Here is a 16,197-nt window from a genome sequence, read left to right on the forward strand (position 1 = left end):
CTTTGCAATGCACATGATCTTCTAAGTAACATCATTTTGCATTTCATAAGAAAACTGTTCAAAGAAAAATGGAACAGATTTATCGCAAAGGACCTAGAATGCCTGGAAAATCTGGAAGAAAAATTATTTTGGCTTCTACTCACAATACATTTGCGGGGAGAAAAAGGGCTTTGCCAAAAACTAAATAAAAATAAACAATGAATAAATATTAGATTTAATAATTTAATTTAAATACACAACACAGCAGGGTGATCACTGTATGCTTCATATGTTTTAATTTTAGAAATTAAAAAGTGCAAACAAGAAGAATTTGTTTTTATTTTGATTCATTTCTAATATAAAACGGCATTTAAACTTTAATATATTTAATAATTTAAAACATACTGCAAGACAACATAGAATTTTCTTTTTGAGTTGATTATGTTGATAAAAATGAAGACCATGGCTTTTTTTATTAGTTTATCTACATAGAGACAGTACAAAATACATGATTCCAGCCATACTCATTTATGTATGTATTTATTTTTTACTCTGTACAGCGTATCAACTTTGTGGAAATTAACGGAGAGACAGAGAGAAAGGTTGAGAGACAGAAAATGAAGTTTGAAAGAGAGAAAAAGAAGAATGGGAGAAGAAAGCGAAAGAGCGATGGAGGGCGCCATGCTGCTTGATACGTACCGATTACGTTTGCCTTGCACTGGCATTGACCTGAGTCCTGGTGACAGGTAATATCTGGCTGCACGGTCCCGGCGGTATTGCAGTTACAGGCATGGCAGCCATCAGCCAGCGCCGACTGCAGCTTGTAGAATCCGTGTTGGCACTGATTGCACTGTATGCCAGACACATGTCGCTTGCACTTACACTGCCCCCCGATCTGCAGAGGAAGGAGAGCGTCACGTGACTGTTCTCCAATTAGTCAAATTGAGGAGTCCAGTGTGAGTGTGTGTGAGTCATGGACGGGCAGCTCTGCTCTGTCTCTACCCCACACCCCGATGATCCCCATTGCTGGATGCTGGGAAGCTTTTCATCTCCATTACAGAGAATGGAGTGGCTTGGGATGAGGGGGAAGAGGTCACAACACCTGAGCTCAAAAGCCGCCATTGTGCAGTGTGATCTCTTTTTTTGGGATGGACTGGAAGTACCAGCTGTTGTTTGGATGAAAAGAGGAAATATTTGATACTACTAACATGAAAAGCTACCGTGATCCTTGTGGTAAAGTTCAAAATGTCAGAACTTCGGGAAAAGAGACTACATATCCCAAATGACTCAAAGCTTAAAGGGAGAGTTAAACCAAAAATGTTAAACCATTATTTACTCACCCTCAAGTTGTTCCAAATTTGTGGAAGGGTTTTTTTTTTTTTGTTTGTTTGTTTTTTTTTCTCTCTCCCCATTGACTTCCATGGTATATTTCGGTACTGGAAGTTAATGAAAAACAGCAACTGTCTGGTTACCAACATTCTTCCAAAGTATCTTATTCAATTGAAGAAAGTAACTCAGGTTTGGAAAATTTTGAGGGAGAGTAAATGATGACAGGCTTTTCATTTTTGGGTGAACTATCCCTCAAAGTGCCGATTCAAAAGTTAACAAAACTATATAATATAATATAATATAATATAATATAATATAATATAATATAATATAATATAATATAATATAATATAATATAATATAATATAATATAATATAATATAGCAGTCGTAGTAGTAAAAAATGTAATTAAAATATGACAAACATTCAGTGTAGTGACTAAATGTCACCAGAGTTCATTCATAATATTTACTGGAATAAACTAAAGCTTTTTGCATTACTTATTGGAAAATAAAAAAAATCTGCATCAGAAAAATACTATCAAATATTGAATCATTTATCAATAATGTTAATAGGATAAAACATAAGATCCAAAAAAATTCCAACCATGAACCAAGAAGGCTCAATCTCTACCCAGCACCAAACAGAAACAACCCAACCTACAGTGTGAAGTCATTACCATATGTGAGAAAATAATCGTTATGATAATTTAAATAGGGTATCAATCCAACATGGGGCTGACCCAACCATTGATTCTGAATTTGTCATTCACTATATCTGTGGACATGGATCTGTTCCTCCAGAATGGCTTTCATGTAGCTAAGATAAAGGAAAAGGTGGGGGAGAATTCTCCCGAGAGAGTCTCTCATCACGACACTTTTACATACTCCCTACCGATCAAACCACTGATAAATGCAGTTGTGAATACTAAAGTCCTCAGCCAATATATCAATGCAACCCTCTCGAGAGGGACTGGCCAATATCGTTATCGGAATCTACAATTCTCAGGTCCATTACAAAGCAGGGGATCAAAGCCTCAGATGTTGCCTTTGCATATGCAGAGAGTTTGCCTTGATGCCTTGAAATTCAGAAATGTGTCTAATATCTCAAATATCTAATATAGATCAGAGGCAAAAAAAAAAAATAATTCTGCATGTTGTGTTAACCCGGGCTTTAGGTTCTATTACCTATTGTAGAAATGAAATTAATACATTTAATATACAAATTCGCAAATAACAGCAGATAAACTTGGTGAATAATGGGGTTCGTTATCTGCTTTGCTTTCTGTGGGTTTTTATTTATGAGAAATGTATACATTTTTTGTGGATGAAAGTGTATGTGTGTGTAAGTCTACACTTACTGGCTCACATTCTAAACTGCCATTGACGGTCCCAGCGCTGTGGCACTCACATGGTTTGCACACGTCCTTGGCCCACAGGAGTGCACCCACCTCCCTGTAGAACAGACTCCGACACCGCTCACAGTTCCTGCCTTTAAACCCAAAGAGAGTGAGTCTGCGTGTGCTTGTAGAAGGAAATAGGTGGGGGAGGGGGAAATTGATGTCAACCTATTAAAATTCAATCATATCATAGGGCTATGATTTCAAATTAAAAAACTGCAGTCTTGGAAGAGGTCTGGAGCGAGATGTGTAATTTTCTAAGGTGTCCATTTTAATGTCCTCTTTCATCCCTACCTGCCACTGTGCCTGATGCCCGGCATATGAAACAATGAACCTGTTAGCATGGCCTGATTTACTTCATTAAATGTCCATCTGTTTTCGCTCTGATGCATTATTTCGATTTTTTTCTGCTCTGCTTTTTGATGCTTCCATTATATCACTACTATTTCTCCAGCTGTTGTAATGAAAATATCTGGGTTTCTGTTAGATATGGCATATTGGAACAATACAAAATGATTGTATAAATCATGAGACAGAAATAAGTCTTAGAGGTTGACCAACATGTGTTTTTCAATAATCGACTGGGATATTTAAAGAGCAAGACGACTGATAACCAATACATACTGATAATCTATACATATGTTTAAACTTTTTTTTTTCTTTTTACAAAATATTTACTTAAATTTTACGTATCTTTTTGTCAAATATTTGAAACATTTGAGATATGAAACCCCTATGGAAAATAATTCTATTTTACATTTTTTTTATAATTGTTTTTAAAGTGTAATAAATTATGAGTGTAACGAGAAAGAGGTTCAACTGAAAACTTACATTTTATTTTACTTCTTTTATACAATTTTTTTTTTCTAATTTACTGCAGAAAATTCTAAAAACCTTTAGGTTTCACTACATTTGCAAATGTAATTTTACATTTCAGATTTTCACTGTTTCACGAATAGAAACATTACAATACAGTCACACTCTAAGTCTGAGAAAAAGAGAGAATTAAAAAAAACATGAAATGCTGTTACCTGTGGTATGATGTGTACAGTTATCACACACCCCTCCTCCTCCTCTAAAGTGATCTTCAGGGTGAGGATCCAGGCTGGAATTGTAGTGGCAGGAAGAGGCGTGGCCGTAGCACTGGCATGGGCGACAGTTGTACGCCTGTACCTGATCTCCAGCTCTGAACGGCTTGTCATTGAAGAGAGGAGAGCAGCTCTCGCACTGTTACAGAGAGTGAGAGATCAGAACACATCTAAATATACATTTATCAGCAATATCCAGAAGCACATCAGGGTTCAATGATAAAGTCCCAACAGTCACAAATTACACAATATTTCCATACGTACAAGACAGAGTAAACTCAGCTCATTCATTATAAGTGACTTTCAGCAACTGAACTATTTTAATAAGACACTTTCAATTAACTAACATCTCATGATAGAAAGAGGACGATGTATTTCATTTTTGTGAACAGTCATTACAAATTACTGAAAAAATGGGAGGCATCAAATGAAATGATAACAAATTTATTATAAAAAGCAAAGGATTCCCCAGGGACTGCTCAAGCTGTGGCTAAGGTTCTCTGTGTCAGACTGCTGTTTGGGCAGCCGTAGTGGGCCGTGAGCCCAGAGGGAATTGCAAATTCAGCAAGCTGGATGCTGGAAGAGCCAGACACAGACCACCCGCCACTACAGCCCTCTATGCCAATGAGGGATCCGACAACATGCCACAGGGATTTGGAGTTTTACACATTGCGGAATGCAGTTTCAGAGAGAGCATCTGTAAGTGCAACAGTTTTGCAAAACTAAAGTATAAATAAGCCTATAAAAACACATCCCAGATTTAAATAGGGATTAAGAGAGAATGCATTTTTCCTTAGGATTCAAACAGGGATGAATTTAGAAGCCACCTAACACTTGCTCTTCCACCATACATTATAGTCATCATTTTTATCCGCTTTGGAAATCGCCACTGTTTATTTTGTGTCACCATACTTACTCGTGTAACTACTCATGTAAACGTCTTTACCTTAAATGTACATGTTAAAAATACAGTTTTTTATATATTTACTGTATAGTCACTCTAGAAAAAAAAGAAGGGATCGCACTGAGGCTGGTTACACAACTTTAAATCATTAATTATAGTGGAAAGGACACTAACATCTCATAATGCTGATGTGATTATGAATATATGTGACGGAGTTACATTTTCTTGAGAAAACACCCTTCCACGATTGTTTATATACCTGGTAAATGAATTAGAAGCTATTAAACAAAACCACAAAACTACAAATAAATGAATCAATACATTAAGAATTATTAGGAATAATAGTAATATTATTGATATTATCAATATTATTTATATTATGGTGACAGCATATACATTCAACAGATACATACACTAAATACAGCTAATTAAACTACACATAATTCTACAAATTCTATAGTAAAGTTCTAAAAACAGCGATGAACATCGACAATGTTTAGCTAAATATTTACCTACTAACACAGACATAAAATGTCTCACAGCATCCCAAATAATCAGTGAATCATTTTAATCATTCTAAAATTGTTTCTTTCAGGTGGTTCAGGTGAATCAAATGGTTCACAAAAGGTGGACATTAACGTTCAAACAAGGGTATTTATTAAAATGAATGCTACATATGAAGAGTCACATTTTTAGAAGATTAGTATTGTCACCACTTTTACCCAGCTACACTCCTCTCCATGCCGGTAATAGATTCTGACCTCAGTGGCCTAAAAGACACACTCTTACACAGAGACAGAATATGAAGATGGAAGATTTGCTAATAGACATCCTCTGAATGGCTGGCTTCTGAGGGCTGAATGCTGTGGAATGTGGCTGAGGCATTAACAGGACACACTGAAATGTTCTCTGTGGAATGTGAATGACATGCATGTCCCACGTCACAAACATCCAACACTCCAACACTGCCTTCCCCACTCAGTGACAATCAGTTCAGTCAATGTGCACTGAACACAAGAAGTGAGACACCAGCAACACTTTTACAGGCTCTGGCTGGAATATTACGAGGAAGCAAACATTTGTATGGCAAGCCTAGATCTGTGTCGGAGTAAGCAAACACAGCAGATAGCTCCGGGGCAGGGGGCAGTCCCTCCTCGAAGCCAGGTGTTTGGGTCTAGGGGCGTTTAAGGCAGTGAGACAACTCATGTTTATCATATTTACACACACACTTTTGAGCATGTACGTGTTAGATGTAGCTCTTGTTTGTTTCGGTGAAAACAACAACAGTAGCAGCGGTAGAGAGAGTGTGTCGTGTCTGGCCCTGAATAATGCATGGCATCTGGTGAATAATTTAAATCACCAAACATCAGGTCTAAAAGTTTAATCCTGGGACTTGCTCCCAATGTTCAGAATTTTATGCAGCAGTCTGGACAGTGAGCGATTCCAGAGAAGATGGAGAATACTGTAAAGACTACTGGCTTTTATTTTGCCATGAGCAGTTCTTCAGATATAAGAAGTTTAAACCCAACTACGTTTTTCAGTAGCGTGACAGTTACTGCTACAAACAATGTGGCTTGTTTTGCCAACAAAGGTCTGTCTAAGGCAATCAAATGTTACAAATTTGCTTTTAATGTCATATTGTATTGCACACACAGCTTTGCTGAAGCTATTAAAACAAATTTTATCTCCTAAATGGTCTTTTTTTTTTTTTTTTTTTGTGTAAGAAGGTCTGCTTCAGTCTAGTAATTAAGTTCACTCTAAATGGACCCGTCTATTGAATTAGTTTGTTTAAATGGCCCTGTATATCATATGTAGTACAGTAATGTCGGACACATTTTAGTGAATCTGTTTGCCTAAAAAGGCCCTCTATCTCTAGAAATCTGATTCAGTCTAGTGAACCGGTTTACCCCAAAATTCTCCTAAATGTGGTGTCGTAAAAAGTTGGATTCATTCAATTGCATTCTTTCAAACGCATCACTGAAAATTCTAGTAAATCACTCTAAACTCCATTCTCCCTCATGTATGTAGTGTGAGAAGGTCTGATTCATTACAGTTAATCAGTTAGGACTCACTGAACCTAACTCTAATATTTAGCAGCAGAAAATCAGAGAATCAGTTGCTCTCTGGTTAATGAAAATGTATACACCATATATATATATAGTATTATATCTCAAGGAACATTGGCATTTCTGAAAAGTGTGAGTACTGTAGTCTTAGGTCATCAAATCTTTCCTTGAGATATAATTATATAATTATAACCTATAATTATAACCTTTCTGGACTCATCACCAAGACACCCAGAGGCTGATGGGACAAGACGATTAGAGGATTGCTACCCACAAAACCACTTCCTTCTCTTCTTCCTTTTCCTTTTTTCTACTACTTCTAACTCTTTTCATAGGGAAACCGGAGATAAGGGTGAATGATCTTTCTGTCTCTTGTTTTCCTCTTCTTCCTCCTCCTCCTGTCTTACAGCTTTTTTTTTCTCTCTCATTCCATTAAAGCCTATTTTTGAGAGTGCTGTTCATTAAAGAGGACTCTTGCACGCCATTAAAGGGAAGTGGTTAATTAAAAGGGGACCTCCCCTGCGGGACTCACATTAGCTCCATGTGTGTGGCTCTCTGGGAGGCAGGCGCAGCGGTACGGACTCACACTAGTGTCACAGCTGTCTGCATGGCCATGGCACTCACACCTACGGGGACAAAGACACACAATTAGAAGCCACGTCCTCCTGGAGAACATTTACTGATGTTCTTCTCATATGGTTCACAAGGTAAAGTCGGATTCTGGATTTACATTAATACAGTAAACAGAAATTCAAGGCAGGACATTATTTTAACATGACAATCCTTCTTCATTTCTTCTTTTTTTGGAAACAGCATTCAGTGACCATTTTAGGACATATTAAGAAAAATCTCTATGACATATCTCTATCTATGACATGAAATTAGTCTGATGTCAAATGAGTTGCAGGAAGTGTAACCTCGAAATTATTTAAAATATACATATATTATAAAGAGAATTTCTATTGTTAATTTTAACTTAAATGTACCATTTTCTGTTCCATTTTAAGGCCTCTTGAAAACACACAGCAGTTTTCTGTTTTATCTGTTTTATCTCTCTGTCAGTCTTTCATTCCTTCATTCTCTCTGTGCTTGGTTAATAGGACGTTGGCATTCAACATTTATAAATGCCAGTGGAAATATCATCGGCGTGTCGTAATGTACAACAGCAGACCTGACAGGTCTCCATCAGACGGAACACACACCTGCAGGTCATCGCTTTAATTATTCATTCTCAAGGGCCCTTATTCGGCATTATCATCCACCCATCTTTACACGGCTCCCACTAAAAGCAGCACCCTTCAGTTACTCAAACAAACAACGTAACAATAAACGAGAGGAGGAGAGTGTAAAAGAAAGAGGGTTGTCGTTATTGCTGGATGTTATTACCGTATGAGCGCAAAGCAGACACTAATGCTCCCATACACAGCTTGACACCCTGTCAGAATACCTCAAAAGCCGGATGTATGCACATTTTAGTCCCCAAACACACGTACATCCTCTTCTCAGTTTGAACTGTCAGTCTCCCTATAAGAGGGTGAATCTCAGAATCCACTTCTGTTTACTTTCTACCTTTGTTTTTCAGGCGAAGCTGTTGCGTTGTCTCAGAGAGCAAATGAAGAGAGCCGTACAGGGGGACAAAAGAGAGAAAAGGTGGGGAGGAAGGGGGACACCTCTGAATGTCAGAGGATGATGAGATTTCATAGTCCCTAAATCTCGATTTCATCTGTGCCAGTTTAACTAGCTCTTAATTAAAGCTGCCTTCTCTTGCTCACTCAGACACATTTGTACAGCGAGAGCGAGCCAAGTTACAGCTGCCAGCATAATGACATAATTACCATAGTCGTAAGAACAGTGGCTGTTTAATGTTTGAAGGTATACATGCATATAACACCATGTCTCGGCTTCTGAAGGGACAAAAGAACAGAATTGATATTCTTGAGAGACGCAGAAGAACGTCTGATTAGCTGAAGCTTCCGAGAGAAGGAACACAAGTACTGAAGCCCACAGTGTAATTACAAGACCATTAAAGGGTTAGTTCACCCAAATATTAAAATTATGTCCTTTATGTCCCATTTTTATGTCCTTTGAAGACAAAATCTGTGTTACACATGGCATTGTTCTCTGTGGTTAATAACAGACATGTTATTGAGCCCCTAGTTGTTTCAAATTAGAAAACATCATTTGTCTGCCATCCCCACTTGGTCTTGAACCTAAGAAGTCTTTCGCTCTCATCAAAGTCTGAATTATCCTGCCTTATCCGCATACTGATTTTCTCATCAAACACAGAAATCCAATTAAAAAAAAATCCACAACATTATGTTCAGTTTAGATACTGGAAATAATAATTATGGGGAGATTGTGTTGTGTGACAGTTGATTGGGGTTGACGGGTGTCAGGGTGCTGCTGGGCTCGGACCTGCCGCTGATGGTGATCTCGTCCACAGCATAGTAGCGATGACGGAAAGGAACCGCAGGATCTTGGGTGTGGTACTGGCCATGGAGGTGGATTCTCACATGGGTGGCTCTCACAAATTCCTGAAGGGTGACACTGTTGTAGAAGTCATTGTAGCCCGGTCGCAGATTCGGCTCGGGCGTCAGGATGCTAAAGGTGATATTTCCACGGGAGATAGGTATGTTGCTGATACAAAAGACAGACAAAAAAACACCAATTTAAGTTTGCAGTTGTTAAAAGAATATCCAGGCTGCCTTTGAAGCAGTGGTTCTCAACCAAAGTGCCAGGATTCTTCCAAAGAGACCACAAAAATGGCTGAAAAATATTCTATTGTTTTCCCTTGATATTGTAAAGTTTTTAAATTGCACTTTCCAATGGAAAATGTTTTATATTAAATATAATTTGAAAAGGTTATGCAAAGCTCAAAAATACTTTTCTATTTATGTGAATAAAAGAGTAATAATAATTTTTAAAAATCTTTGTTTTTGGGGTGCATGACCCCTTTAAAAGTGTTCCAAAAATTAAATTCACCCTATATTATCCAACTGACTAAAAAAAAGAAAGAGAAAAAGGAATAATATTCCTGCATCTTAAGCTTTGAGTGATTGAAAGAGACTTTCAAGTCTTGCCATAGCAGGGTAACACGTTGTTAGGTTGAAATGAAATGTGTCACAAGCTACTGAAATGAACAAACATCAAAGAAATGGAAAAAGCAAAGGTCTTTTCTTTGCATCTCAGAACTACTGAGAGGAAATTTCACTAATACAGGTTTAAAATATAGTTTGGGGATACAGAGTTTTAAAGGGAGATTCTCGGAGGGCAGGAATAAATGGGGTGAATGAGAGAGTTCTCGAGGTCTTACCAGGGGGCAGGATAAGTATAGCCCCTACTGCATTATTCGCTCTCAAGAAAGATCCACGGAGCACTTCTGAACGTTTCATCCCTAATACTGGTAGACTTATCCAGGACAAACCTGTGTGAAGACAGGCTTTTGTCCCCATCTCTCTCTCCTTCTCCATCTACCAGTGCTCTCTGTGTCTCTCTTTCCCCACATGCTTCGATGTGACACATCTGAAGAGTCTAAGTGCAGAACCTTATGCCACTGGGCTGAAGCTTTTGTTTGTAAACTAAAATATTCAGACAGGTAGTGAAACATCTGGCCAGTATGGCGTTCAGGACCAAACATAGCAGGATGTAAAGCTAACATTTTAAACATATTCATCATGACCCAACTTAAATGTAGTGTGATATAATGATATATTCAATTAACTATGATTAGTTTTATGATTCAAGAACACTGAAGAAGAGTTCTTCAATAAAAACAGTAGTTATTGAGGGGGAAATTAATATGATTTTATTTAGATCCCAGTATGATTTATTTGGTTTGATTATATTTTATGAATAAAAAAAAAAATCTTAATTTAAATGCTTTTAAGTCATCCTGCAGCTCTTGGAACTTTGCTGAAGAAACACTACTGTAGACATATAATTACACATTTAAATCAGTTAAAGGAGTCTTTAAAAATTTTTATTAATTTTATGGTCTACATCAATTTGTTTCTTTCTCTCCCAAACCAAAAGTTAAAATTTTGTATTACTTTACATTTCACATGATTTAGAATACTACATTTGCAAAACTTTTTTGACTGACCATATATGACCAAACATGCTATACAGCAAAGCTCTTAGGTGAGCCAAACGATTGCCTAAACAACAAGGCAAATAATGCTTACAATGCTAATATCTAATGGTTTTATGTAATTTGAAAAGCAGTTCCTTAACCATTCCTTTCTCTACTAATTTTGTAAGGGACAATCATGCATGTTTTATTGAGTGGTGTCAAAAAAAAAAAAAAAAAAAAAACATGAACTGTAGTTTGTTGTCATATATAGTTACGATAACCCTCTCAGCCCAAACCATACAAATAACTGTCCTCATTTTCTTTTTCATGTGCATGTGAAACCAGGTGCTTGTGTGGTCCATAACAGCTAAGTGTCTCTGCTGTCTTGAATGCGGCCAAAGACAGCAGATATCAGATCTGAGCAGCCTGGGCTGTAGCCAAGAGCAGCATTTCCCACCCCATTCTCCTCTTAGATCCTCCAAAAGCTCACGAAACGACAATCCGCTGCTTTTATCACAGTAGGAACTTGTCTCAACCCACGTTGATAAAGCTTACCTGGCAGGAATCATTAGTTCAAGGACTGTTATAAGATTCAAAAGCGCCTGTGGATGGACTAACAGACATATACAGTATACCATGCGGGCATGTATACACTACCTTGGCAACTGTAGACAGTTTACAGAATCAGGACGATCCAAAGGCCCGTTATCCTTCATTCCAAAGTAGCTGCAGTTCTTGGCCAAGAATTGCCAGTCCTTCCATTCGGAACTCACGGTTGTCTTCCTTTGAATGCGGACCGCTTCAGGCTGAGCATTGAGGAACTGGAGTATCACGTAGAAAACCTGTAAAGGAAGCATGTAAAATTACATGAAAGGGTGAAATATGCATGAAACACTCAACAGCAATGGATTATCTATTATCTGCACAGCAGCAGTCAATGCTCTGCTGCCTCCTAAAGCATGCCGGCACTTTGAAGAACAGCTTAAAGTGCCGCTTTACTCTTCCCTTTCTCCCTTTGTGGCTTCATTTTGAGGAGTTTGTTGAGAAACAGGTTGCAGCTTTGACTAAGTGGACACTTCAAAGTCTGTGTGGTGGTGTGTTTTATCTGGTATTGAGAGGAGAGACTGAGGCAGAGCTGCATAAATCCTCTACTTCTTTACAGCTGGACTCTCTGCTCTGCTTGGCTTAGCCACATGGATGACTGGGCGACTCACTCAGACATACACAAAAGACTTTAGGTAGGCTTTAGTGTATTCAAATGGAAAATATGCTACCCAGTGTATGGATTTGAGAAAACAGCCACACAAACAGAAAATATCAGGTTGAAGGTTACTTTAAATCAGCAACCTTTCTGGGGGCTAATAAGCCCTAAAATGTTTTTGTAATAACATAATTATAACTATAATGCCAAAACATTAAACTGACATTATAATGAACTTTTACGGTTATTCATTTGTATTACAATTGGATTTCACAGACAGGGTCACATATAGTGTCTTGATGCTCTTTAAAGGGATCGTTCACCCAAAAATGAAAACTACCCCATGATTTACTCACCCTCAAACCATCCTTGTCTTTCAGACAAATACATTCTAAAAGAATCCACATGGCTCTAAGGGGTTAATAAAGGCCTTTTGAAGTGACGCGATGCATTTGTGCGAGAAAAATATGAATATTCACAACTTTATAAACCTCATCTATAGCTTCCGCTAACTGTTGTACGAGAAAGTGGCATCCAGCGGAACATGGTGACTAATGCGAAAGTGACAAATGTGGAAGCGCAGACGACAAAGCGAAACAAAACACTGGAAATAATAGTATAAAATTAGGATTTGTAAAGAAACATGTTGGAGGAATTCGATATAAGCCAAAAGGACACTGGTTTTCTTTGATGAAAACAAAACACAGGAATTCTTTGAAGACGTTTAACAGCCGACTAAGGAACTCTAAACTGGAATCCCTATTTATACACAGGACAAGACACATGGGTGGATGAGGAAAACCTGGGACTAATGAAACAACACAGGAAACACCTGGATCAAATTAACACAATACACGGACACCTGGAAAGAAAATCAGACAAACAAAACACGCGACAGAGTCTGCCATAGCGCCCCCCTCCGGAAGGCGTGACCTCAAGCCACATAACAGGGACAGGGTGTGGGCACTCTGGAGTTTCCCTAGAACAGACACGGGACCTGTTTGTATTTGGGGCATGGAGCCCTCCCTGGGCTTGAATGGGGATCAGGAGCCCTCCCTGGGCTTGACAAGGGATCAGGAGCCCTCCCTGGGCTTGAATTGGCATTTGTGGTCGCTCTGAAAGGCATTTACAAGGAGTGGGCACTGGAGTGAGCTTTGGGGCTGGCAGATTTATGTCCTTTTGGCTTGCCACATGAACTGGCAGTGGGCTTGGGTGAGCCGTGGACGGTGGAGGGCTTGACTCGGAGATGGCCAGCTTATGGGTCCCGGATTGGGATCAGAGGCTCTCCAGACAACGGATGACTGCCTCCTTCCAGCCGAGGTTGGTGGTGTCTGGGAGCTCTGCGGGGTGGTGGTAAGTCATCCGGAACAGCATCACCAGGGTCTCCCCCTCGAGGGAGCTGGTGAGGGGCACAAACGCCCTGGGCATACTCGCGAGCCATGGCGATGAACTTCGCTTGTTTATCCATAGGGCATGGCGTGAAAAGGAAAACAAAAGACTTTTACAACAAAACAAAAACTCAGGAAAAGCTGCACCGCTTACTGTTTCAGTCAGCTGTTCAATCACGTTTCACAGGGATTGAGGACCAAGGAGAAGCTGGAGATTTCTTCAATACTGAATTTTTATTAAAAGACGTGGAAAGCACAGGAATTCACAGAAGACGTTTAACAGCCGACAAAGGAACTCTTCTTCTTCTACTTCTTCTTTGGTGTTTTATTGGCGGTTGGCAAACCAGCTTATAGGTGTATTACCGCCACCGACTGGACTGGAATGTGGACAAAGGAACTCTAAACTGGAATCACTATTTATACACAGGACAAGACAACTGAGAGGACGAGGAACACCTGGGACTAATGAAACAACATAGGAAAAACCTGGGGCAAATTAACAAAATATGCGGGGGGCACCTGGAAAACACAAAACATGGGACAAGGTCTGACAACCATTATAAAGCATGGACATTATTTAATATAACTCAGTTTGTATTCATCTGAAAGAAGAATCATATACACCTAGGATGGCTTGAGGGTGAGTAAATCATGCAGTAATTTTCATTTTTGGGTGAATTATCTCTTTAAACTAAACTTCTATGAAGCAAAACTAACTGTAAAGCCTAATAATAATTTAGGTCTACTAACGTAGGTGAGCTAAGAGCCTGGTCCTGGTACAACATCCCCATAAAGCCAATTATTGGTGGCTATGTACCTGGTACTGTCCATTCTCCAGGTCTATGGTGATGGTTATTCCTTTGTCCAGCAGCTCTAAAGTGGAAAAGATGGAGGAGATCCAGGTGGTTCCAATGTCATTGTCATTGATGTAATGCAGGGGGTGGGCATCCTGGTTCAGACGGAGAATTTTGTTATGGGTGGTATCATTGGCTGCATTGGGGATGCAGTACCTCTCCACGAGGGGGTGCACTCTGGGGTGGCTGGCAGGGCAGCGGCATATCGACTGTGTGTGTAGGCGAGGGAATTGTCCAGTGTAGACTTCTTCAATCTCTCTGAAATACAGAAATGCATGGTTTAAAATTGTTCACATCTTTCTACACTGGTTTTGCTTCAGGACCAAGATTAAATATAGTACATCTCTGCAAAAACTACTTCTTAAGCTACATCTGCTGTTAATGCCCTGTGACCTAATACTTACCTATTGGTTAACGTCTTTGGATAAAATCTAAAATCCTGCATCCTTCCAATGAATTGATTTGTCCCTGGGGAGAAAAAGAAAGGAAAGTCAATGGGTGCTATTAAAGACAGTCTGCAGGATCCATAGCAACTAGTGGATTACCTTATCTGTGTCTTTATTTGAGTTAAAGAGACACTTGCGGCATGGTTGGATCTATTATGCTTATTTACAGATTTCTGTGAACATTAATCCCACTGACTGGATGGGTGGCATAGATCCAAACCTAAACGTGCAGATCCATCTACATCACCAGATAAGATATAATCACTTCTATTCTAATAACTGGCTATGATTGAGACATCATTTATGGATGTTTGCCCTGAAATCTTTTCAACTTGGTGTGCCGAGTCTGTTTTATATACAATACAGCCTAGTCGTATTCATATAGTGCATTTCATTAATTAAAAAAAAAAAAGTTAAAAGGAAAAAAATAATAAGGAATTTGTATTCATAATAGTATGCAAGACATGCCAAGCCAAAGAAAAGTTTAGAATAGATGCATAATATAATAAATGCATTTCTTACAGACAACAATGACTCAACAAAGCAGATATTATTAAATACTGATTCACATAACTAGATAGATTTAAACTACTGATTAATAGTTTTTTATTTATTTTTTATGTTTTTGAAAAAAGTTTATTAGTCTGTTTATTTAATCAAAAATACAGTAAAACAGTGATACTGTGAAATAAAGCATTATTACCATTTAAAATAAATATTTTGTTTTTTTATTTTTGACATATTACAATGTCTTGTGCTGCTTAATATTTTTATGGAAACCACAATGCACATATGCTAAATATGGCCATTACATTTAGAAAATAAAAGATATATATATATATGTATATAAAAAAATTCTAATGGCATGTTTGTTTGAACCAGCCTTTGACTTTATATCTAAGAATTCCCTCTATGCTTTGTCCACATGAGTTCTACGTAAATCAAACAAGCATTTCAGACCCCTGGGCTCTTGATAGAGTTTGAAATGTGTGCAAAATGGATTACACAGACTGCAACTTTCATGTGAAGCTGTTGTGTGTTAGCATGTTTGACAGTAAATGAGGCATACACTATTTGAAGACTATATACAGTACAGTGGGTTGCTCCCTTGTAATTATGTGCCATTTAGGAAATAAGAAACTAGAAGAACTGGTAACCAACCTACTGTGTCCCCTAAGAGATATGGACAGAATTATTGTCATTTTTTGCAAGCAAACACAACACAATTGAGGATTAAAATGAATGCAGAGTGAACTTAAAGAAACTTTAGTAAGTCTATGCTATTTATGAATGTGTATCCAAAATGTACGTGTGTGTGTGTGTGTGCACACACATGTGTGTGATTGTGTGTGTATTTCATTCCCTAGGGGTATTACAGAAATCCCATCTCATCTCATTTATGAAGAGATTATTTGTTGCCATATGGTCACCCTTGACCTATATAAACTCCAACTATGATTAGTTGCAAGCT

At 38.3% G+C, this 16,197-nt stretch overlaps 1 protein-coding gene across 1 annotated transcript in view; it reads right to left on the reverse strand.

The window, feature by feature from the left end:
- Positions 1–16,197, reverse strand: part of LOC113079382 (usherin-like) — a 43,336-nt gene that overhangs the window by 12,364 nt on the left and 14,775 nt on the right. The window contains exons 5-12 of the mRNA XM_026251635.1: positions 14,685–14,748; positions 14,244–14,538; positions 11,495–11,679; positions 9,181–9,402; positions 7,298–7,391; positions 3,739–3,934; positions 2,669–2,799; positions 679–874 (exon numbers count right to left, since the gene is read on the reverse strand). Coding sequence (XP_026107420.1) covers positions 679–874; positions 2,669–2,799; positions 3,739–3,934; positions 7,298–7,391; positions 9,181–9,402; positions 11,495–11,679; positions 14,244–14,538; positions 14,685–14,748 — 1,383 coding nt within the window. The remainder of the gene's footprint in view (positions 1–678; positions 875–2,668; positions 2,800–3,738; positions 3,935–7,297; positions 7,392–9,180; positions 9,403–11,494; positions 11,680–14,243; positions 14,539–14,684; positions 14,749–16,197) is intronic.

This window comes from Carassius auratus, unplaced genomic scaffold (genome assembly GCF_003368295.1).
Source record: "Carassius auratus strain Wakin unplaced genomic scaffold, ASM336829v1 scaf_tig00027863, whole genome shotgun sequence".
NCBI lineage: Eukaryota > Metazoa > Chordata > Actinopteri > Cypriniformes > Cyprinidae > Carassius > Carassius auratus.